General features: G+C 40.0%; 1 protein-coding gene across 5 annotated transcripts in view; it reads left to right on the plus strand.

The window, feature by feature from the left end:
- CABIN1 (calcineurin binding protein 1) overlaps positions 1 to 24,820 on the plus strand; it is a 116,569-nt gene that overhangs the window by 32,539 nt on the left and 59,210 nt on the right. For all 5 annotated transcript variants that reach the window (XM_063172944.1, XM_063172949.1, XM_063172946.1 and 2 more), the window contains exons 28-30: positions 11,068 to 11,247; positions 13,499 to 13,833; positions 20,595 to 20,708. In XM_063172944.1, coding sequence (XP_063029014.1) covers positions 11,068 to 11,247; positions 13,499 to 13,833; positions 20,595 to 20,708 — 629 coding nt within the window. The remainder of the gene's footprint in view (positions 1 to 11,067; positions 11,248 to 13,498; positions 13,834 to 20,594; positions 20,709 to 24,820) is intronic.

The following is a 24,820-nucleotide window of genomic DNA, read 5'->3' on the forward strand; positions in this document are numbered from 1 at the left end:
AGACAACACAAGCCTATATTGCAATTCCTTGAAGGAGGCAGGTGGCAACTATTTTGAATATATTGTGATTCAGCACGAAGTGATTTGCATGACAGTCCAGTAGATTTCATCTTTTAATTTTTCTTTATCATTTACAATGACTGGTTAGCAGCTCATCTTTGTAGAATATAAAGTGATAGAATAAATAATTGGCTTATAAATGTAAGAAGAAGGGGGATGGTGTCATAGTGTTAATGAAGATTTTGCAATTGCATATATAATAGAAATTAAGTTACAATTTAAGTAACCTGAGTTTATTATTTGGCTAGGAATTTGATTCTGATTCTACTCTTCCAGCCATTTGTTTATCCATCTGGATCTATGAGTATCAGCACTCAAGGAGTAAAATACCTACAGTGTTTAGCTTGGTGTTGGTAGAATGTGCCAGGCCCCACAGAAATGCTCTGCTTGATATGAATTTATTTCAGGAGGGTGGGCTGCTTCCTATTGTCATTTTCTGAAGAATGGAAATTGTAAATAACTTTGTTGACACAGTTTTGAAACAAATGTTCCTAGTCTGAAATTTTTTCAGGATGAATTTATTTCTTTTCCACAACAATTCTTGGTGCAACCAACAGAAGCTCTTTTATTTCTCTCATTATATTGAACAGAGAAATGTTTGTTTTGTTACTGCTTGCATTTCACTTGGGAGTAATTCATTAGACTGTTTTGAGATCATTTGTAGTGTGGAGGTGTCAATGGGTTATGCAGTGATCAGGCTCTTTTATTGGCTTTTTGATGTCTTTTGACAAAACAGCATAGAAGGGAGCATATATTTAAATATTTCTTAAGTAATATTCCCTGTGGGGAGCATTTCTGCCTAGGACTACATCTGTTTGGTCCTGAAGAGTGTCTCAGGCTCCCAGGAGAGCCATCAGCTGAATAAATCCCCAGTGTGTGTGCTTGGAGCCTGCTCTGCAGTGAGACATTGTGGCTGTGGCAGGGATGGCTGCTGAGCCAAGGCTGGAGGTGCCAGTGCAGCAACATCTGCCTGTGCCAGGGCTGGATCTGCAGGCTGAGCCTAGCTGGGACTGAGCTTTGTGCTGGCAAAGCAATTCCAAATGGCAGCTGCTGGGAGAGGCAGAGTTTGGGTGATCTTCAGCAAGGCTGTGTGTAACCATGACAAGGAGAATTGCAGAGTTCTGCATCATTCAGAATGTTTTGTGAGTTGCTGGCACAACTAAAGCCTGGATACAGCATATTGAAGAACCCCAGGAAACTGAAATATTTGCCTTGGGGCTGTTACAGATGGAAGAGCTAACAGGCTGAGCTAACAGGCTCAGAAGTCTTCCACTTTTATATTATTACATATACTCTGCTCTTCTGCATGCATTTGCATTTTACTTGTATTAAAATACAGACTTTTGAAGTAAAATGCTCCTGACATCTTACACATAATCACATCACTGAAGAAAGCTGGCGCCAGCATTTCCATTGTACCAATCCTAAAAATAGCAAGAAAATACTCATCATTTGACTACTCTTTAGATTATTTTTTAACTATTCTGACAGAAATGAAGCAGTCTATATTGCTGTTCAGGAACAAATAAATTGACCAAAATTCAGCCTAGGTATTCTTTCTGAGGCTTGACAATACTCTTATTTACTCTTGCATTGATATTGTTGATCACAGATGGCATAAGTAAAGTAAGGGTATTGTAGTTTTGCACACTTTTCATATATTACCACAAGCAAGATGCTATTTGAGATCATTACTGACCTCAGAGACCTTTTTTGACCATTTCTGTGTTCTGTGCTTTGAGAAAACATGACCTGTGAGAAAGAGAGAAGGAATTGGGATGCTTTGTCTGCAGAGGAGAAGGCTCAGGGGAGACATGACAGCAGAGTAACCTAGATAGTGTTGGAAGCTGTACAAAGAGTTAGAAGCAAAACCCCAGGATATCTGTGTTCATGGAAGACAGAACAGATGATATTGCACTTAAATTGCATTTTCATTCTGAGCATTAGAAAACTGTGTTAGGGTAGTCTTAGGAAATTCTGGTTTTGTATAACCCTGCAGTATTTTAGCCCTGGAAGTCATTAAAAAGTGGCAATGCAGCTGTCTGCCAGGCATGATGGGGATATAATTTATTCTGATGAAAAAGGAATGGACGAGATGAACACTTGCAGTTCCTTCTGAACTCTGCTTATTCTATTAATTTTGTGGCTTTTGTGGGTTTGGGTTTTGGTGGGCTTGTTAGTTTGGTGCCTTCTAGAGCAGCAAATTATCTCATGACAAGCTGGAGAGAATTGCTGTATAGCCAAACATCTTTTCATGAAAATCCTGGGGTTTTGATCTTCAAACATTTATCTGTAAACAGGTGAAGCTGTGAGGGCAGACTTATTTTGAATACATTCTATTTAAATGTGTCATTACAGTTCTGTAGCTCTCTAGGAAGTTTTGCTGCTGGAAGATGATGACTGGGATATGCAGAAATCAATGTTAAAGTTGAGAGCATTGAGAGGCTCCAGATCCAGTGAGTGCTGGTGATACTAGATTTAAGTTGTGTATTTAATGAAAGCAGGAGAAAGGAACCAGTAAATACAGATTGTAAAGTAACTAAACTACTTTTTCCTCATGGCAGCTGCCAGCACATATCTCCTTCAAGGAGACAAAAGTATTGCTGAGTGGCAGCTGCTATTTGCTGGCTGACTTGCTACTGTCATGTGTGTAAAATGGGCAGCTTCCTTTCTCTTTTCTTGTCCTTCCATTTGGCAACATCTTTTCTTTCCTTCTGTTAATCCCATCTTTCCTGTCATCACCCCTGCCTATTGCTATTTTATAACCCTCCAAAGTGAAAACTGGCATTAGAAGTCTGAAGCATAGATTGAGACACTTTCTTTTCTAAGAGCAAAATAGGGAACAGGAAAACCCAGGAACTTGCCAGCCACTCAGACTTTCATTACCTGTGCTGTTACTGTGTTTTAGCTAAATGGTTACATAGCAAAACAGATATGCTCTCTGTCCTCCTCTGTACAGGCTGGATGGATGTAGTCAGTAAAAACCAACTGCAGTAAAAGCAATAGAGTTAGTTCAGAAAGCAGGAAAAGTAGTAAAATAAAATTTAAAAAATGTGAATAAGGTATCTGTTTACCAAAAAGTAGACTGGGAGATTGTTTAGGTGGTCTTTATTGCTGTGATATGCCTTTGTTGTGTTGATACTCAGTTCCATATTCCTGTGGTGGTATGCAGATGATGTATCCATGGCTATTGCAGTGTGAAAATGTTGTGTTGTTTAAGTCTTCATCCATGTCATGTAGTATGTCGTGTGTAGTTAGACTTAATTGTCCTTTTTTGTGTTTGTCTTTGCCTGATTGCTTTTGCAACCAATATTGCCCGTGCTGCCTCTAACCTTTACACAAATCTCTGTTCCCCAGGCATTCTCTTCCTGCTTTTACCTGTCACGGCTTGCTTTTAATAATTGGCAGAAGCTGCATGATAAACTCACAGGAAAGGCTCCTTGCTTCCTGCTGTGGGAGAAGTCTCACCCCATAGTTTGTTGGTCTGTAATTCTGCAAATGTGATGAAGATGCACACTTTTTGTAAATGGGGGTTCTCAACATGCTGATGAGACAAAGGTGATCTCTGAGCAACTCCTTGCACCAGGTTGTCACTCATGCTAAGCTAAATCAGCTTCTGGGATGGAGTGGATGTTTCTGTGCATAAAAAGAACATCCACTTTGCATTTTGGAATGCCCTTAAAATTCTCTTTTTTCAGCAGTTAGAAATGCAATCTTTGGGTCTGCAGTGCATGTGCTGTGCTGGCACGTGGTGCTGGGTGTCCATGGGGACTGCACACTGGACTCCATGAATAATGGATCACACCCAGTTTATGGCACTGTGCTCCATTTTTACCTTTCCCCAGTTTAACCTCTCTCTGATTAGTACAAATGTCACACTGAGATGTAGTGTGAGATTATGGAAAAAGCATTTGTCCAAATAGATGGGACATGGGGGAGATGCTCTGGTGCTCTTGGAGACAGAACAGCAATCCAGGACTGTAAGTTATGGAAACACATTCTGTGTTGGGTACAGCCAGACAAAACATAGACTCTCATCTTTGACTCATGTTAAAAGAGAACTCCCTTTAAACTGCTGTCCTCAAATTAACCTACTCCCATGCAAATCTTTGCAATTCCTTTGTTTTTTAATAATGTGCAAGTGCCTTTTGATGCAGAGCTAAATGTTGTCTTCTGTTATGGGTGGAGTCTGTTTGCAGAATGAGAATTCTGTGATACATCATGTTTCTGACTGCAGACCAGTGAAGAAAAATGCTCACATGTTCAAGTGGAGAGGGGAGAGATGGTGCCAGGCAGGACAAAGAGAGTCTGTACCTTCACAGCCTGTGAACAGCCCACCTTTACTGCACGACACAAGATTTTTTTCCAGTTATATATAGTTGCTTATTCATAAGCTCTGAACTGTGCAGCAGGATGTTTCTGTTCTGCAAATTGAGTTAGCATATGTATAGAGCTCTGTAGAAAAGCTTTCTGGGCCACTCATTTCTGACTTTTTGACTTTTAACTGATTGTTTATCATGATTCAGACACCTTCTCACAGTAACTGGATGCACATTTTCCTTCAGATGTTTAAGACAGACCAAGACATCATTCAGAAGTGAGTTGTACCCTCTTGGCTTTCTGAGCCTTTTACTTACTCCTGTATGCAGATGTCTCAGTGGTCTTCTCCATCTTCCTTTTAACTTCCAGAAAGTTTCAAAAGAGGATTACTGAGCTGCATAAAAAATAATTGTCCAAGGCAGAACACCTCATTGCTATTGGCACCATGGAGCTGTGCTTCAGCTCCCCTGAGCATCAATTCTGTAATTCTGTGCCTGCTCATCATGCTTAGCAGTGAGAGCTCTGGCACTGGCATTGTCTGAGCTGCTGCAGGTCACTCAGCAGTGACACATCACTGTCCCTGTCCCAGTGCTGAGGGCTCAGTTTGGTCACTCAGCTGTGACACATCACCCTCCTTGTCCCTGTCCCAGTGCTGGGTCACTCACACTGTGACACATCTCTGTCCCTGTCCCAGTACTGAGGGCTCAGTTTGGTCACTCAGCTGTGACACATCTCTCTCCTTGTCCCTGTCCCAGCACTGGGGACTCAGTTTGGTCACTCACACTGTGACACATCTCTGTCCCTGTCCCAGTACTGAGGGGGCTCATTTGGGTCACTCAGCGGTGACACATCACCCTCCCTGTCCCTGTCCCAGTGCTAAGGGGGCTCAGTTTGGTCACTCAGCAGTGACACTGTGTCCTTGTCCCTGTCCCAGTGCTCAGTTTGGGTCACTCAGCAGTGACACTGTGTCCTTGTCCCTGTCCCAGTGCTCAGTTTGGGTCACTCAGCAGTGACACTGTGTCCTTGTCCCTGTCCCAGTGCTCAGTTTGGGTCACTCAGCAGTGACACTGTGTCCTTGTCCTTGTCCCTGTCCCAGTGCTGAGGGCTCAGTTTGGGTCACTCACACTGTGACACATCTCTGTCCCTGTCCCAGTACTGAGGGCTCAGTTTGGGTCACTCAGCAGTGACACTGTGTCCTTGTCCCTGTCCCAGTGCTGAGGGGGCTCAGTTTGGGTCACTCAGCAGTGACACTGTGTCCTTGTCCCTGTCCCAGTGCTGAGGGGGCTCAGTTTGGGTCACTCAGCAGTGACACTGTGTCCTTGTCCCTGTCCCAGTGCTCAGTTTGGTCACTCAGCAGTGACACTGTGTCCTTGTCCCTGTCCCAGTGCTCAGTTTGGTCACTCAGCAGTGACACTGTGTCCTTGTCCCTGTCCCAGTGCTCAGTTTGGTCACTCAGCAGTGACACATCTCTCCCTGTCCCTGTCTCAGTGCTGTGGGTTCAGTTTGGGTCCCAGTGCTCATGGATGGTGCTCAGGGCTCCTGTGGGAGGTGCTGGCACAGGGCAGTCCCTGCTGCAGTTCTGAGCTCTGTTCAATGCTGCATTTTAAAATGAAACCATTTTAAGGCCATTTCTGAGCTCTGTTTCCTGCTGCATTTTAAACTGAAACCATTTTAAGGCCATTTCTGCTCTGCAGAGTGTGCCACAGCTCTGTCCTGCTGGTGGGCTGGCCTGCAGGGAGCTGTGACAGTGACATGCTGCTGGCTGTGTCTGCTTGTGGAGCAATAGTGGGAACAGGGATTTTTGAAGTCAAGCCAGTAAACCTATTTAATTCAGGATAAGATTAATGTTAAAATGCTCTTAAGCATGGAATTAAGGCAAACAGACTTCAGATATTTTTTCTAACATCTGTGAGAGATGTGGTTCAGTAATGGCAGTGATTTAATCATCCATGTGACTGACAGGACCTCAGTGTGAAGCAGTGAAGGTCCTGGCAGTACAGATGAATATACAAGTTCTTTCTTCCCAATGACATCCTTCTGATAATAATTAGTATTTTTTTTACTAATGTCTTTGAAAGTTAACAAGATTCTTCTTTTGACCTTTTTAAATCTCCTGTCCAAAGCTGCTCTTTTTCACCTTGTGACAGAGTAGGGGATGTAATCTGACATAGATGTGAAATGAAATGTCACAAGTTGAGGACATTATGAGAAATGAGATTAAAAAAAACTTGCTTCTTGCTTTCAAGTGCCATTTTCTCAATTTTTTAGAGATAAACATGAAATATTTAACTTTACATCAAATTGAGATTTCAGCTCATCCAGTTGTTTGAAATCTTCCTAAAGCTTAGGAATGATGCAATGAAGTAATGAAACAAAATATAATAATACCTAGGAGAAACATCTACTATCAGATCAGATTTTTCCTAGGAATGTAGTTGCAGTTACTTATGCACAATTTAGTAGAACTTTCTCCCTAGGCTCTTCATTTCTGCTACAGATAATAATTTTGGGACATTAATACCCAGCTGTATTTTTATCTTAGCTTTTGAAGTAATAGGAAACTTCCCAGGGAGGGACCTCAAAAGAATATTTAGTCCTTGATTTATCAATCTCTTACAACAAGAGACCACCCCAGCTTTTTGGAAAAGCTTGTCTTATTGCTATTGGGGAACTAAGAAAATAGGTAAACAAAATATTAAAATAAAAATATTTTAATTTAAATATAAAAATACATACAAATATTAAAATATAATTTTATGTTATATTTTGTATATTATATGTTTATATTTTATGGGGAAACTAAGAAAGTAGGTAAAAAATATAAAAATATTAAATATTTTTAAATTGAAATATAAAAATACATAAATATATAAAATATATTTTTATATTATATATTTATATATTATTTATTTTATGGGGAAACTAAGAAAATAGGTAAACAAAATATAAAAATATAAAGTATTTTTAAAATTGAAATATAAAAATATATAAATATAAGATATTTTATATTTTATATATTTATATATTTTATGGGAAACTAAGAGAATAGGTAAACAAAATATAAAAATATCAAATATTTAAAATGGAAATATAAAAATATATGTAAAATATACAAACACATACTTTCTAACTCTTAAATTACACTGGGCTGCATTAAATTGTTTCTAATTATGGCAGAAATTATTAAAAAGCACTGATGTTCTCCATGGATTGGAGTCATTCAGAAGGGCAGGTGTTGAGAGCAGTTGGGAATTTGGAATTCACTCTCTGCCTCACACACTGCAGTCCTTGGCACCCAGGTTAAATAGCAATAATGACTGCCTCAACTGCCCTGAGCTCCTTCCAGAGAAAGGAAAAACTTCACAGCACAACAAATGTAAAATATCTGCTGTGTGTCCATCTAGCATATTTATATTTATTAAAAAAAGCTGGATTTGGCAGCTAGGCTAGAAGAGAATAGTAATTCCATGTATACAAAATATTCTTTTTTTTTTCTTTTTAGAAAACCAGAGTTAGGATGTGCATTGCTGCAGTTGCCACAAGTTCTGCATTACATACTGCAGTATTTAGGTATTGACAGAGGTTTTTATTATGTTAAGGAACATCTTGGGTAACCTAACAATTGATGGCTGTTTGCCTGTCTTTGAAAGCCCACAGTGACTGTAGGTTGGTTCACTGTGCTATTTTCTAACTCTATGTAGCAGTTAAGATAGAGATGAGGGCAAAAAAAAGTCAATTTTCTTGCTGCAATTAAAACCCATTGCACTGTACCTAATGAATATGAACAGCAATTATTGTATTTTTATTTTGGTTAATCATATGTATTTGGAAATTCTACCTCATCTTTTTTAAGATAAGTCCAATTCTCCTGGTAATTTTCATATGTCATCTCATTAATCTCTCATTTTTATCCTCTCCTCTGAATTAATTTTTCCCTATTTCAGTGTCTTTTTTAAAATGTGGGTCCCAAATACAGACACCGTAATTAAGTTTAATTTTCATTAGTGCTCAGTAGAACAGGAAGGCTCTTACACATTTTTTCTGGGAAGTTACTGATTGCACATTCAAGAATGCTGCTTTGCTGAGGTGTGTGTAGAGTAGCCTGACATTTAGGCCAGTTCTGGTTTGAGAATCACAAATTCTTCACAAATTCATCACAAATTCACATGTGAAATGTGTGTGCTGGGATCCACTCACACATTTTCCACTCCTGATCCTGTTACCTTTTAGGTGCTTAGAGAAGGATTTACTTATTTATGCTCAAATAATTCTGTGGGAGATGAAGGCAGGCTGGCTCACAGCTTTGACCTTTCATCCTTTGTCAAGATAAGCACTGCACTTTGTTTTACATTCCCTGGGACTTTACCCATCCTCTGTGGTTTCTGAGAAATTAATGCTAATAATTGGTGGCTGCTGCTAATTTCTGGAATACTCCAGGGTTTTCCATCTGGCTCACTTAGTTTGAAAGTATCTGCTGCATTCAAGGAATATCTAATATAATAGAAAGTTGTCTCAATAGTCACCTTCCTCTGGTTTCCAGTGGTTAAGGAGCCCAATGTTAATGTCATTTTTTAAACAGGGTTAATATATTGAAAGAAAAGGAGAATAAACATCCCTACCTAGACCCACACTTATTTAAGCAGAAATTTCAAATTAAATTAGCTGGCTAATTGTAAGGAGGTGTTTACATTTGTTCCCATAAGGAAAAGCTCATGCATACATTTGAAATTTAATGTGTTGAATCATTGTCTATCTTTGCATGATGAAAAACTATTGTAATTTCCCAGTGTCTGATCTCACCCAGGCATATTGCTCTGGCATTTCTTGATTTACATTCTGATGCTTCATCTGTCATAACCCACACATCAGAACTGACCTGCAGGCTTGTGGCAACATCTGGAAATTTGCAATTTTTTTTTCCCCTAGATGAGTAATTCAGCCTCTTTGCCACAGATACAGAAACTTCTTTAAAAAAAATACCAAGGGAGCTACTGTAAATGATTTCCCTGATGTCAACTGGGAGTTCAATAGTATTGATTTGTACCACAGAAAGTTATTAAAGCTTTATAAATGAGTCATTTAAAGCTTGACTGACCTCTCTTCAGAATCTTCTCTTCCCATTCTTTGTAATTATATTCTTTCTGTATAAAACTTGTCATCATTAACCAGCTTCTATAGCTTCCAATTAGGAAGCAAATACTGTTCCCCCATTCTTTTCCAAGATAGTTTTATTAAGATCTGCTCACTGAAAGGGAAGGTTTTCTTTGTGTGGTAGTGAAAAACCTACAGAGTGCATCAAATTTGGTTTAAATTCATTGGAATCCTAATAAGCAGAACCTGATCTGCGAGCTGAAGGTTTGCAGAGGGATTTATCTTGATAAAATAAATTCATAGGAGGCCCTTAGCTCTCTCCTGAACAAGTGCAATTCAGATGGAACAGAAGAAATTTAATTAAATTATCTGCTCATCTCAAAGCAAGGGCTTTTGCTTTGTTAATTTTCTTTCTTGATCTTATCAATAAAATTAATGAATCAGAATGCAGTGGAACTGCCTAGACAATGGATGTAACCCCCTCCTGGTTATGCCATTTCTGTACAGAATTATAAAATGGTTTGGATTGGAATGGACCTTTAAAGATCATCTGCAATGAGCAGGGACACCTTTAACTAGATCACAGAATCAAGTATCAGTATCTTAAGAAGAAATTGGGCAGAATCAAGTATCAGTATCTTAAGAAGAAATGGGAAATAATTCCTCTGGACTCCAGATTTAAAGGGAATTGCCTGTATAGGAATTTTATATTGAACACTGAATTGTTGGCACAATATGGAAAAATGCCAGTTCCCCATCTCAGTGGGAATGTGCAGGCCTCTTTCTGTCAGAGACACTCAGCTGTGTTCTTTACTCATGCAGGGTTGCCTCTGATAACCCTTGATGTAAAGAACTTGGGTTATATCTGGCAGGTTTCAGACATGAGTGGGAGGTTTTCACTTGCCTGTTCTGAGGTGTGTTTTATCCCCCTGATAAAGTCACAATGCCTGTTCCTGTGCTCATTGACAGCTTAGTTGTGACTGTGCTGTAGTCAGCAGCCCCTGCTCCACTCTGTCAAGGTAAAGTCACTTCTCCTTTTCTTCTGTGGCTGCCTTGAGGTCCAGTTTCCCTGTCTGTGTTAGGCCTGGTTCTTTGATGTGTTGTTTATTTGCCATATCCAATCACCTTTCAGAGTGTTTGTTGAATAGCATCTTACACCTGCAGGATAGTTGGCATCAGAGATCACCCCTGTAAGTCTTTGCCCTCTAATTTTACTGATTTTTCTTTCTTTCATGAGTAACTTTTACCAGTATTGTTCTTCTTGGTTTTCTCTTGTCAATTGAACTTTGCTTGTGTCAGGTTCAAAATTATACTGGGTCCAGTAAACCTGGGAGATTTTCCAGGGCCATACTGCCTGAAATACTGTGTCCCCAGCCTAACTGCTCTTGAAAATTGAGCTTTATTGCTTTTGAATCAAATTCCAGGATTATATTCTAGGAAGAAATGTGGTGAGAATGAAATACCTTTTCTTGGTGGTGGTAAGGGATGCTGTGTGGCAGTTGTAAGAGTTTGCAGAGTTTTGTGTTGCTGTTACCAAGAGACAAGCAGCAGCTTGAGGGCTATGAAGAGATGCATTCCTTCTTTATCTCCTTGCAGAGAGAAGTCAGGATAGCACGGGAGCAGTGCTGTCTGACTCCAGCTCCACACAGGACATGTTCAATGAGCCTGCCAGCTCTCAGGACAGCCTGAAGAAGACTTACACAGAGAAGAGGATTTCTGCTACCTGTGCTGATACACTGGTGCTCAAAGAGACCCTGGGATCTGCAGAGGAAAAGGGTAGGCCTGATTTAATAGATCATGTCAGCTGCAGTAGTCTCATTAAAGTGTTTCTCCTGGCTTGCACTGAAATATGCTGCACTGTGACTGAGGATTTGAACTAGGTATCATTGCTGCCTCTATGTGTAGCTTAGATTTAGAGCTGTGCCCCATTAATTTGTCCACCAATCCAATTTGTTCTGTCTGTTAAATCTTACAAAGAAAAACTAAACTGCTGTCTGCTGGCCCTTTGACTGACTTGCCTTCTTTTAGGTCATTATTTGCTTTTTCTTCAGTGTTTCATATTTTTAAATAATTTAAAGAGTAGTTATTTGAATATAGTCTTAAACAAGACTTTTTTATTTTTCCCAGGAATAGATGACCTTTTGTTCTGTCCCATATTCAGTACAGAGAAGAGCTTAAGTAGTAGAATTTAGATGCTTTATTCCATTGTATACTTCATTCCAGCGGAGAGCTAGAATTGCTCTCTACCAGATTTTTCCATATATAATAGTACTAAATGTTCTGTATTCCACTGGAAAAATGGTTTCAAAATCCATTAGCTGGAGTTTCCCTTTGTCTGATGTTTGTACAGTTGGATGTGGCAGTAGATAAAGAGGCTGGACTTCAACAGGGAAAGACAAACAAAACCAATGTGTAAATTTTGTCCACCTTTCCAGGCTGTGGCTTTCTGTGGGATGTTAAATCTTCTTTGCCAGCTCACACTTTCCCAGTTCCAGAGATCCAGAGATCATGCTGTGGAGAGTCCTGAACCACTTCCCTGATCTCACTAGGAACAAGTGCCAAGCAGTTTTATCTTTGTTTGCAGACTTGGATTACCTTAGTTTCTAGTTTTTAAAAATATTTTACTTCAGTCTTGCCTAAGCTAAGGAAGCCTGTGGTGGTGCTTGCATTAACATGCTGAAATAGATGCCAGTTCCTAGTTTTACTTCCATAATCACTAAACCCAGTAGTCTTTTGGCTACTAGACTAAAATCATGGCTCTTTTTCAGGCTTGCAGTGAGCTGTGTTATTGTCATCATCTGTCTGTCAGAAAAACCATCAAATGCATTCTTAAATTAGTGGTGTTTATTAGAACAGATGTTGTTTCCCATAAAGCTACCTGTACAGTAAAATTATTTTGGGTATAGACATCAGGCAAGCACATTTTGAAAAATATGTGTTCTATAAAACATATTTGACTCAAAAATTCAGCCTTATGAGAGAAAAAGTTATGGAACAGCTTTATACTTGAGGATTAAATACATTTTAGTATATCTCTACACTCTGCTGGGAGATAAGATCTAATGTAAGAGGCTCTTTATCCTAGCAAAGACAAAGACATGGTAAACTTCCATGACTGAAGATCAAAGTTAAGGAAATTAATCTGCATGTAGGATGTGTGTTTCCAGCAGCAGTGGTTAGCTAGCAGGAAATGTGGAAGCTGCCACTGTAACAAGATGATTTCTGAAGCAAGATTTGGTATCCTTCGACAAAAGATGGGTCAATTGAATTGTAAGTTGCCAAAATAATCACAAAAATGTTTACATGGAACTGTAGGTCCTACATTGTGCAGAAGACCAGGTGAGCTGCTGCTGATCCTTCTGTCTGAGTCCATTTTGTGTTCTGGGATTGTGTTCTAGGCAGACTATTAAGAATAAAACATTTCACTTGGGAGGATGGCATTTTCTGTTCTTTCTTCTTTTCTTTGCAATAAAATATTCCTGAATTTACTCTTTTATTTTGGCTTTTTTCACTCCTCCACCTCAATCTTCCAAGACAATGTAAAACCCTATATTGTGTAAGGTGTGAATTCCTAACTATTGTTCAGGATAAAACCCAAATTAAGACAGTGGAGATACCAGGATAAAACCCTAATGAAGGGAATGGAGATACCAGGATAAAACCCTAATGAAGGGAATGGAGATACCAGGGTAGAACCCAAATGAAGGGAATGGAGATACCAGGGTAAAACCCAAATGAAGGGAATGGAGATACCAGGGTAAAACCCAAATGAAGGGAATGGAGATACCAGGATAAAACCCAAATGAAGACAATGGAGACACCATGGTGTGGCTCTGTCAATGAGTTGCAGATCACTTGTTCAATGCACATCACAAATAGTCATAAATTTTTTTATATTTCTGTCTGTGCTTTAATGAAGAAAAGGATTACCTTTTGTCATACTGAATTTTTGTCATTTTCTAGATGTCCTTTGCCATTTGGAAATGGCACTTTCACTGTCACTTTTCTCTTACTGTTCCAACTGCAGGAAAATCAGAGGAGCTGCTGGAGATCTCAGTGTCTTATGATCCCACTGAGCCTACTGCCCAGAAACTGCTGCTGGACCCTCAGTGTGCTCCTGGCAGTGCCCCCAGAGCTGCCATGGCCCCAGGCTCCCAGTGGGACTGCAAGAAGAAGGCTGAGCCCTGTGCAGAGGATGCCTGCGAGTTCCCCCAGGGCCTCCCCGCAGACCTGGAGGAGCAGCGCAAGTTCCTGACGGAGCAGTGCATCTCCTCCTTCTGCCTGTGCCTCAGCCGCTTCCCCCAGCACTACAAGAGCCTCTACAGGCTGGCCTACCTCTACACCTACAGCAAAACTCACAAGGTGAGCCCTGGGCCCCAGTGAGCCCCAGGGGGATTGGGATCTTGGAGGGAGTTCTCAGTGTGTAGCTGTATGCAAACCTCGAGATAAGGAATGCTGAGTTAGGAATGCCATGGAGTAGGACAGGCTCTATCAACTCTATCAATTCTATCAGCTTTCTATCTCAGCTCTTGTTGAGAGAGAAATTGAACCAGAAACAAGTTTCAAAGGATGGCTGTCAGGACCTTTAGCTTATCAGAAACCCTGAGATTGTTAAAAGTCTCTTTTCCCAGCCTGGTGCCTGAAGAAGGAGTCAGAGCTCTTCATTTCTCAGCCTCAAGGTTGTTCATTGTTTCTCATCTATAAAAAATTTTCTCCTGCCCTGCTGAGGTCCATCCAGCAGGACAGTTCCAGGCACTCTGCCTGTCCCAGGGCTGTGTTATGTCTTTATACTAAAAACTACATGTACAATGTTTGCAATTCCTTCCCAATACCTATCACCCATGTTAGACAGTGAGCTTCTACTCTAAACCAATCTGTAAGTGCCAACATCACAGCAGGAGATGGAGGCCAAGAAGAAGAAGAAGAAGAAGGAGAAAGGCTGGACACACCCAGTTCCCTCCATCTTGCCTCCTGAACCCCCATACCAAAACCCCAAAATCTACTTTTCCACTCCATGATAACTTCTCTATTATTCTACCTAAACTGTTGTGGCTTGCTGATCTTCATACAAGGTTGGTAATTTGCTCCATGGGTCATAATCAAACCCACAGGTGTTCTGGGCTCTGTGCCAGGGTCCCTGAGCCCCCTGGCAGGGGTCCTGGACAGCAGAGGGATGTCCTGGGTCCTGACAGATGGCCTTGCAAATAAGACTGGATACTTTAGAGAAATACAACTATGAAAGGTGCATTATAGCAGGACCCACGAGGGGTAATTTTAGATGATTGGCTTTAAGGCATCTACAGCATGGTGTGGCTAAAGCTGACAGGCCAAGAAACTCTTACAGTCTTTCATTTATAGTGTATCACAAATAGTATTGTAATTAGGAAATAATTAGCTTCTCATTGTGATGGTGTGAATTATAACATCTGTATTGTCTCAGCCTCCTCATGAGACTGAAAATGGAATAAAAGTTTTTAAAACGCCTCTCAGGTGTTTTAAAACCCATCTCTGGGTCAGGAAAAGAGTATTGTCCAACACCCCAGCAAATCAACTGTGCTGCCACTGGCTCTGGTGCAGAAGTGTCAGTGCTAAAACACATCTTGTTCAGTGCAGTTTGGAATGAAGCTACACTTGGGGAAGTCATCAGCTCCTAGACTGCCTGACTTGTGTGTGAGGTCAGTTAAGGAGAAAATTTCTTTTTTTATTACTGAACTAAGTAATTTTCTGTCATTCAGCAGAGAATTACATTTCAGATATGTCACATAAATGAAGATGTTCTCATAAAAATGACAGCAATTATTTATTTTACTGAATAAGTGAACTGAAAAGTGACTTGGAAGCAGAAATTAATCAATATTGTGTAAACACATATGTGACACAGATGAACTTTCTTGATATCCTAAGTCTTTAATGGTAAAATGGGTAGGAAGAGTACATTGAAGTGATCAGAGGTATTTCACTATTTGCCATAATCAAGGTTTTAATTCACAGATTTTATATTTGGAAGTCTTGTATTAGATCATATGCTGCTTTCCCTGGCTTCCTGAGTTTTCTTCCCCACAAGTACTTATGTGAACAACAGGGAGGGGAAACAAATTGTGCAAAACAAAAAACAATTGCTGCTCCCCTGGCCTGGAGCAGCCGTGTCACCAGTGTCACTGCAGAGGGAGCACAGGCAAGTCCTGCCAGCCACTGGAAGGTGATGAATATTCCATTTGTGAGTGATTATCCAGAAAAAATATCACCCTTTTTATGGAGAGCTTGTTTTGCAAACATTCTTACGCTGTTTGTATGTAACGGTTGTTAATTTTTCCATGGAGCTCATCATGAATAGGAGCCATAGATTCCTGCAATCTGTCATTACTGTTGCTGACATGATTTTGTATCAACATTCAACAAAAAAAGCTGCTTGTTTTTAATTTATTGGTTCAAATAGCACGGCCTTGCCTGAGGAACTACTTGCAAAATATTTTCTTCCATTATTTTTCCCTGATGAAGCTTTCTCTTTTGCTTTTTATATCTCCCTCCTTATATAAATATCAACTCAGTGATGGATTTCCATGTGAAATACACATTGTCTAAATCTGTTTCCTCTTGGAACTCAGAAAAACTAAATCCTGCCTGTTTGAGCCTAGTAGTTACCAGGCTTCAAGGAGCACTTTTGGGTGTCCTTTCTATTACTACTGTCCTTTCTATTACTTCTGCAGAATCCATAATGAACACTTGGCATGGCAAAACCCAAAAAAATCTTCTTATTGCAATATGTGCACTACATATTTTCACATGAGTTTTACATTTCTTTCTTCAGTGACTCATTCAGGTTCTTTTGTAGAGCAGTGCCCAATGTCTGTGCTTTAGTGGAACATTACTGTGTTTTTAGTGAAGTTAAACTCCTGCAGAAAATTAAAACACAAAATGGATCACTGTCAACAGTAACTGCAGTAAGAATTATGCTTACATTTACTCATGATCAGCCTGATTTAAAAAATGAGATAAATTACATCAGGTTGAGTTGTTGGGGGGCAGAGTGGTAAATTTTAGAAAACTGAGATTAATTTTTAAATGTGTATAACCATCTTGGAAAATTCAGCATTTATGTTCCAACGCCAGGAATTTGCATGAAGAATTTAGACTGATGGCCAAAATTCATGGTTGGCTGGGAAGAGGAGAGGATTGGCAGGTCTCCATAGTGCTCAGAAAAACAAGTTTTCCATATGCAATCTGTTTTCTCCCATTTCACAGCTTCCCTGGTTTTGCTGTTGTGAGATTAGTGAAGATAGTTGAGTGCTTTTTTAAATATCTTTTCAAACTCTATGAACATTTTGTTTGGCTACATGTTCTGTTGGGTTTTTTCCCCCTGCAAAATCCAGCTTAATATTTGGAGTCTATTTTTCTTTGTTTTAGTCTGTTATCAGAAGAAATTTGTACATAGCTGTCTTTAGTTGGAGTAAATGTGCAGGCAAATACAAATGAATTTTCAGAAGTTGCTTCATTGCCAGTTTGGGCAGTAGTTTCAGTTTCCTGTTAGTATTTTCTTGAAGTAAATTCTTCACTCTTTGTGACTTTTGCCTCTTAAATGAATGTTGGCCCAGTTTGGAAGGAGAAATTAGGACATGGCACTCTTTGTCAGTGTAAAGTATTCACCTTATGGATCAGTATTTGGAACTGGTCTAATAATCTGTAACCAGCAGGTTGTCAGGAAAGAAAAATATTTACTTACATGCTTTTTTTAAATCTCAGAATAAAAAGTGCTCTGTAAATCCTGCAAGAATCTGCTCACAAAGACTGTGTGAGTTTTTTAAGTTTGTATGTTCTGTAATGTCTGTTATTACCAGAGCCCTTAATGGGGAAATAAATGTTGGGTGTGACATGAGGTCAGTGATGTGGCAGGTTGGTCAAACCAACATAATACATGCATGTTAAAATTACAAGATTATATGTTTGTAGGCTTAATATGTACTTAGAGACAGACATAATAGATGTAACCACTCTAAGTAGAAACAGTTTGATAATAACAGTTCATTTAAAAGGCCACCCTTCAAATCAGTAGTCATTTTATTTTGCTTTTATTTGATGGAGGAGGAGGTTTTTGAGACAAAGCCTTCTGATGGACTGTAAAAGAAATCAGAGGGAAGGATTAAAGTATAGTGGAGGGTTTTGTTCACCTCCCAGAAACACTTTGTGGAGTTTATAGTTTAGGTAAAGGTGTTTCTGACACCACTGAGTTAAGGGGTGTCCATCCCAGGTGATTCAGTTCCACTTGGTTGGCCTTAAGAGATTTTCCTTTTCTACTTCAGCTTTTTTGCAAGTTACTGTACCCTGTCAGTCATCTTGTCTTTGAATCTTGGGGTGATAAAGATGTGGGAGGCAACAGCTGAACTGGAAAGAGTATTTCATAATTGCCCTGAGTCAGACAGCCAAATCCAGCCTTTGAGGCTGGCAAGCAGTGTGCCAAGAAGAATAAATCCTTTTTGCTGTGTCCTGGATCCCTTCACCCACTCCTAATAACTTCATCAGCTGAAAACCAAGCGGAGCAGACTCTGTAAAATCTAATGAGTTGAGACCTGCTCAGGCATATTTACTGGCAATAAGTGATCATGCTGATTTAAGGAGAAGGGTAGTGGAAAATCTGTAACTATGTCTTTTATTCCTATTAGCTTTGATTGTGTGAAGTTACCGTGTAATTGCCCCATTTGTCTGAATGATCTTTTCTCCTCCTGGCTGGGCTGCTGCCATCATCTTGTTCAATAAAAGCCTGTGAATTATGTGCACCAAACACATGCCTGTGGATGGTCAGTGTGATGTGCACTGCACATCCCAGTACCAGAGCATGATGCTACAATTAATGACACAATTAATGATCTCTTAACCTTTTCCTTGTTTTCATTTGAGAATACATCCACGGCTAACATTTCTTTAGATGGGATTTCAGATCTAAGCTTTGTGGTGGGATGGTAACTTTCTTAAAGATTTTGTTTTCCTTGAATTTTTATGTGATAGTTTTAACTGTAAGATTCAGATTACCACACATTAGGCAAGTCTTACTTCATTTTCACACTTGGAATTAACTTACACTTCTGATGACTATGATTAGCACAAAATAAAGCATTTTCTCTGCCTGGATCTTGGATGATCCAATAGGATTATTTTTGTTGGATTCTGATTTTATTCAAAACAAGATGGCTTTCATGGAAGACCAGATTTTTGTAGCTTCTCTTGTGTTGTATTTTCTTCTGTATGTATTTCCAAGTATTTTTCAGGATTAGGTTAACAGGATTACAGAAATACATATTACAAAAGAAGTTATGTAGAAGAAAGTTAGTATGCAGCTGAGTTTACACCTTCTGCTTTCTTCAGTCTTAATTAAATTTGACACTTAGTGATAATAATTAAATTTGCTGATATCCATGACCAGCCAGAAAGTACCTTGTGATATTTATGAGTGAATATGTATTTGTTCCATACCAAAACAAAGCTGTCCAAATCCCATTGATTACGCTGCACTATAATCATGAATGCCCTGTGTAAGTACCTCTGTGAGCTCTTGGAATGAGGGATTTTTGACACCCATAAATATTTGGTCATTATTGCCAGTGTTCAGCTCTCCTGCACATGAATCCATAATCAGCATTTTGCTCGAGGGGATGCTGCAGTTCTGGTGAGGCATTGGAGATTTCTGCATGATTGCTGTCATTAGCACAAAGGCACTGATGATGGAGCAGAGCTTCCACTGTGTCACCAGGGTCTTGTAAATAAAAATACTCTGGAACACAGGAACTTTTCTAATAACCCCCAGCCCAACACACAAATATATACACAAAAGAAAGGATATTACAGCTGGAATGTGCTTCTTGGATGGACATGATTTAATCACTTTTATGACTCACAGAAGTGTATTTCCAGACCACAGCACACAAGCCAGAGTGCAACATTCTTATTTGTCTCTATGAACCAAACATCTTCCTTCCTTTCATGTCCTCTCTTGTGATGTCTTCTGGTCAAATGCAACTCAAATGCCACTTTTGAACCCTGAAATAAAAAATGAAGTAAAGCAAAGCTTCCATCAGTGAAACCTCACAATTAATAACTGTTGGTAACATTCTGCCTGGAGCCAGCAGCTGTCCCTAGTTCTCAGCTACAAAAGAGAGCTCCATGCATTGAAATTTTAGAGGGATAGTGCTTTTATCAATTTTTGGTTGTCATCTATCATTTGGTCCCCTACTGATAATTTCTTGTTAATTCACTGAGCACTATTATCCAAGTTTGATCTCAGTTGTGGAATTTCCAGGGAGGTGAAGTGAACTTACATGGAGGGCAATGCTGGGTGGGGCCAAAAGCTCTGAATTTCCCTCTCCACTAAAGGAAAGCTGCAGTTTGATCCTGAGGGTCGAGGCCTCAGCTCTGGCAGGTTATTCCCTGCCCAAGGGAAAGAGCTGTGAGTGTGTGGGGAGAGTGGAACAGCAAGTATGACAAAAATGAGAAAAGACATTGCAGGTTAATAAATAAAAGTGTAGTTTGTTTTGTACTTTCACCTGTGGTGGCTTTTGCATCCCCTGTGTGGTGTTTGCTGGTTCCCCAGGAGGAAATGATGACTCTGACTCCATTTTTTTAGAAGATTATATTATATTATATTATATTATATTATATTATATTATATTATATTATATTATATTATATTATATTATATTATATTATATTATATTATATTATATTATATTATATTATATTATAGTATATTATAGTATATTATATTATAGTATAGTATATTAATGCTATACTAAAACTGTACTATAGAATAGAGAAAGGATACAGACAGAAGGCTACAAAGAATGATAATGAAAACCTGTGACTCCTTCGAGTCCTGACACAGCTGGCTGTGATTGGTCATTAAGTTAAAACAATTCACATGAAACCAATCAAACAATGACCAGTTGATAAACAATGTCCAAACCGCATTCCAAAGCGGCAAACACAGGAGAAGTGAATCAGATAATATTGTTTTCATTTTCCTTTGAGGCTTCTCAGCTTGCCAGGAGAAGAATCCTGGGCAAAGAGGATTTTTCAGAAAATGTGACAGTGACATTTACTCCTGCCTCCATGTGACCTGGCTGTTGTTTCCACAGAACCTGCAGTGGGCCCGGGACGTGCTGCTGGGCAGTGGGGTGCCCTGGCAGCAGCTGAAGCACATGCCTGCACAGGGCCTCTTCTGTGAGAGGAACAAGACCAACTTCTTCAATGTAAGTTTACACAGCTGATAAACACAGTGCACTTGTGTTCTCAGCCAGCCCTGAGACACCTGTTTCTCATTGGAAAGGTCTGCAAAGGGATGGGGATGTGAAATTCCACGCAGGCACGTTAAACAAGCCACGAGCAAGTAAAGGAAAGGAGAATTACAGAGATATTTACTGGGTGAATATCTCTCTTGAAAGGTTATTTCTGGTGAGCTGGAAAACATGGGGAGAGAAGCACCAACATTTTTTCAGTTATGCATCATTTATCATACACTTGATGGCTGAGCCCTCTTTAAAAATTGTAATTTTGTTCGTCTTGATTATCCTCTTGTTTATCCTGTTGTTTCTCAACTCAGCCTGCAGTTCTCATGATGAAAAATAGTGCTGTTTGCTCTAAGAGCTCTGCTGAGTTGGAAGGAGCTTTCTTGTGCTCTGCTGTCTGTAGCAGAAGGAGTGTCCCAGCCCCAGAGTGAGGCAGCAGCACTGTCACAGGGGCTGTCCCTGTGTCTGTGATCACTCCACAGGATTGTCCCTTTGTCTGTGATCACTTCTAGGACTATCCCTGTGTCTGTGGGTTGTCCCTGTGTCTGTGATCACCTCCCCAGGGTGCCTGTGCCTCTCAGGGCACACAGAATGCTCCTGAGACTCCCATGGTCATTTATCCCTCAATTCCCTGCTGGCACTGCCACTCACACACTGCTGTTGTCTCTGGGATCTTTGCCTTTCCTGTGCTATGTGCCACAGTTTTTGCCTTTTGTTCTTTTGTGACAGGGTTCTTTAGCAGTTCTGGAGAGCCTGGAGATGCTCTGTTTGTCATTCTGGGCTGAGTACAGTCCACATCTGTTATGTGGTTGCCTGTGATGGCAGTGACAAAATTTTGTGTCTCTGCTTTCCTATCCAGTGCTTCTGTTTTAATATTAGAATTGTGAAATTTATTTGAGCTTTATATCTCTTAACACCTATCTTCATTTTTGCTGTATGTTGTGTTAATTAGCACCTCTCTGCAAACCTCTTTTAAGTACAAGGTAAGTGCTCATCTCTGATTATAATCCCTCAGGTGGGTTAAACAGCACGGGAATATTGACAATGGTTCAACATTGATTCATGGATCAGTCTGCAAAAGGGGTTTCTATATCATTGCATCTTTCTGGAGAGAAGTTTTGATTAACAAGTGCTGTCAGCCAGCAGCTAAACACCATGCACACATCTGATCCCTCCCCTCCCATTCCCTCCATGGCATGGGGAGGAGAATCACAGAAAAGGTAAAGCCTGTGGACTAAAATCTGTTAAAAACTGAAATAAAAAATGTTATAATAATAGTAATGAAAGGAGAAATAGAGAGGAAAAAAACCCAAGAAAAGCAGGTGATGCCCCATCCAGCTGCTCAGTACCTGCTGGCTGATGTGGCAGCTCCCCAGCAGCCACCAGCCCCCAGTTTCTGTACTGGTTTGTGTCCATCCCTCCCTTCCACCCTCTGGCCAGTTCCAGTCACCCTTCCTGGCCGTGCTCCCTCCCAGCTCCTCGTGCACTTCCTCACTGGCAGAGCCTGGGAAACTGCTGTGGAGTGAGCTCTGCTTAGCAACAGCTACAACATCTCTGTGTTATCAGCATTATTCTCACACTGAATCCAAACCAGGGCTGCAGCAGCCACTGGGAACAGAATTAACTCTGTCCCAGCTGGGCCCAGGCACAGCTGGTGGGACAGACCAAACAGTGGCACCTCAGTGATGGCTGCACAGCTTTGTGCTGCTTTCCCTGCACTGCCTGCCAGTTTTCCCTACAAAAATCCTGCTGTGATTAGCCCCTGACACTGCTGAATGCTTGGACTCAGATACACATAGTGCAAAGTGTTCTTGTGGAAATTAGTGGAATTATTCAGCATGCTTCAAGCCAAGTGTGAACTCTGCATGAGCAAAGCTGACTTGTTCATCACTGCAGGGTTAAGTGTCAGTGTTCTGTTTTAATGGATGAGGAAGATGAGCAGTAGGGGACTGAGAGGTGTGTATAAGGGAGTGTTTCTACTAGAAAATGTGAATTACCACATTAAGGGAGATCAGTGGTTGACCTAAATCGTGTCTAGTTTTTGAATGCTAATGCTAGCTAATTTAATTTAAAGAGATTCCACTTTATTCCTAGGTGGAATTTTCTAGCATTATTTCAGAAAGCAATTATTTCTTACTCTGCATACTGATATTTTTATGCTCTGAAGGATGAAAAGTACTAGCATAGATACTTGACAGCAGGATAATAATGTTATTTTGTAAATCAACAAAAACTTAATTCCCAAAATTGATTTCTTTAATCAGAAATTAGATACACTATGAAAAAATAGACAACCTTCAACAAAAGGTATATACTGGCCCAGTGCAATATATTGGAATAGTGCTGGAAAAGATAGAAGCTATTTGTAAATGATATTCTCAGTTTGAACTTGGGTCTGTCACCACACAAAGGCAGTGTTAGTCTGGAGTCCTCCATGTAGATCACTGTCTCCAGGCTTTAAAAATTTTTGTTTGGGGATGACCTGCAGTGTCTCAGCTGTGGGGGCATCTTGACTTAACTCTGCATGTAGGTTTGTCTTCCTGGGAACAGTTTAGCATGATGAAATATTTTGGTGGTCTCATTTTCTACCCAGCAATATTTTCAAAATCCTCTTCAAGTAACATTGTGTGAAGCATGTGGCATCAATCCAGAACAGATGACACAGACATAGCACAGTGAGAAAATCCAGATCTGAGAGGGAAAGGACCACAAGTGCCCATGACAAAAAGCTGGTGGTGTCAGCTGACATTCCAGAATTGGACAAACCTCAATCTGTGAATAACTTGGAAAACAACCCCTGAGCTCTGCACTGACCTTGCCTGGGTTGTTCCCATGCAGGGCTCCCAGGCAGGCACTGGGGAAGAGGCTGAGCTGCTTCATCTGGGGCAGAGCTCTGCTGTGTCATCCCCTGGGCAGATGGTGCTGCAGCCCACTGTCCCAGCTCCTGTCTTCACATACACACTTGGGTGACAAAACACAAATTCTAGCACTCTGCAAAACTAGTCTCATCTAATCTTAGAAATTAAATGGCCAACCTGAAGATTTTCTAAGCCTATTAATGTCCCCTAGGGTTATTTCCAACAGAAACCTTTTACTCAAAGTGTTTATTTGCTTCCATAAAATGCCTTTGGTTTTCTGTTTTGAGAACTCTTCAAGCTTCATGATACAAAATAGTTAAATAAATGTCTCAGTGGCTTTTTGGATACTTTACTACTGGAATACCTTTTTCTTCTGCAGCAAGTAGCACTGGTGTTTTTAATCTCTCGTAGAGAAGATTTAGGGTTGTTGAAATTACAGCTGACTCAATTTTACAAGTACAAACAACAGAGTGCAAGAGAGAAAGCTAGCAGCTCCTCCCAGACATTTTATAAATCATGCATACTCCTAGTAGAATTATTTATGAAATGTTTATGACAGCACTGTATGAAAAGAAATAAACCTGAGTAAAGCTGTCTCTTGTTAAATTTTACTGCAGAACTGCTGGTCTGGATCTGTGTGTCACAGGCTGTTGTGTAATTTGTTAGCTGTCACTCATCTGCAACTTAAAAGAGCAAAAAAAGGCATGTTCAGTTAGCCCTGACTTCTTCATTTGACATATTAGAGTAATGTCAGGATGCTCAGAACTTCCCTTTTTCAGTTCCAAGAAAAAATAGTGTTCCTGCATTATTGTGCCTATTTGTTTCCCAAGCAGCACAGAAAGGCCCTGATTTTCTGGTTTTGCATGCTCATGGCTTTGTTAGTGATGGCAATCATATGAATGAATATTGCTGTTAGATTTTAAGGAGTTTCAGCTGTGTTCCTATAAATTACTGTCAAATCTGGTGGTTTTGGCCATTTGTCTCTTGCATGTACAGGTACATTCCAGCTTTTCTCCTCTTCTTCTTCTCAGTGTGAGTGTAAATATATACAGAGATTTTTTTTAGGATGGCTGCAGGATGGTTTCTATAGTAACTAAATTAGAAATTATTTCAGCAGGAGAAAAAAAATCCCAATATATTGCTTTATATAGTAGGGCACTTATTTATCCAGATTTTGTGGTACTATTAATAAAACAAAGTTAAACTTTGTGCACAGAT

This window comes from Melospiza melodia, chromosome 20, assembly GCF_035770615.1.
Source record: "Melospiza melodia melodia isolate bMelMel2 chromosome 20, bMelMel2.pri, whole genome shotgun sequence".
NCBI lineage: Eukaryota > Metazoa > Chordata > Aves > Passeriformes > Passerellidae > Melospiza > Melospiza melodia.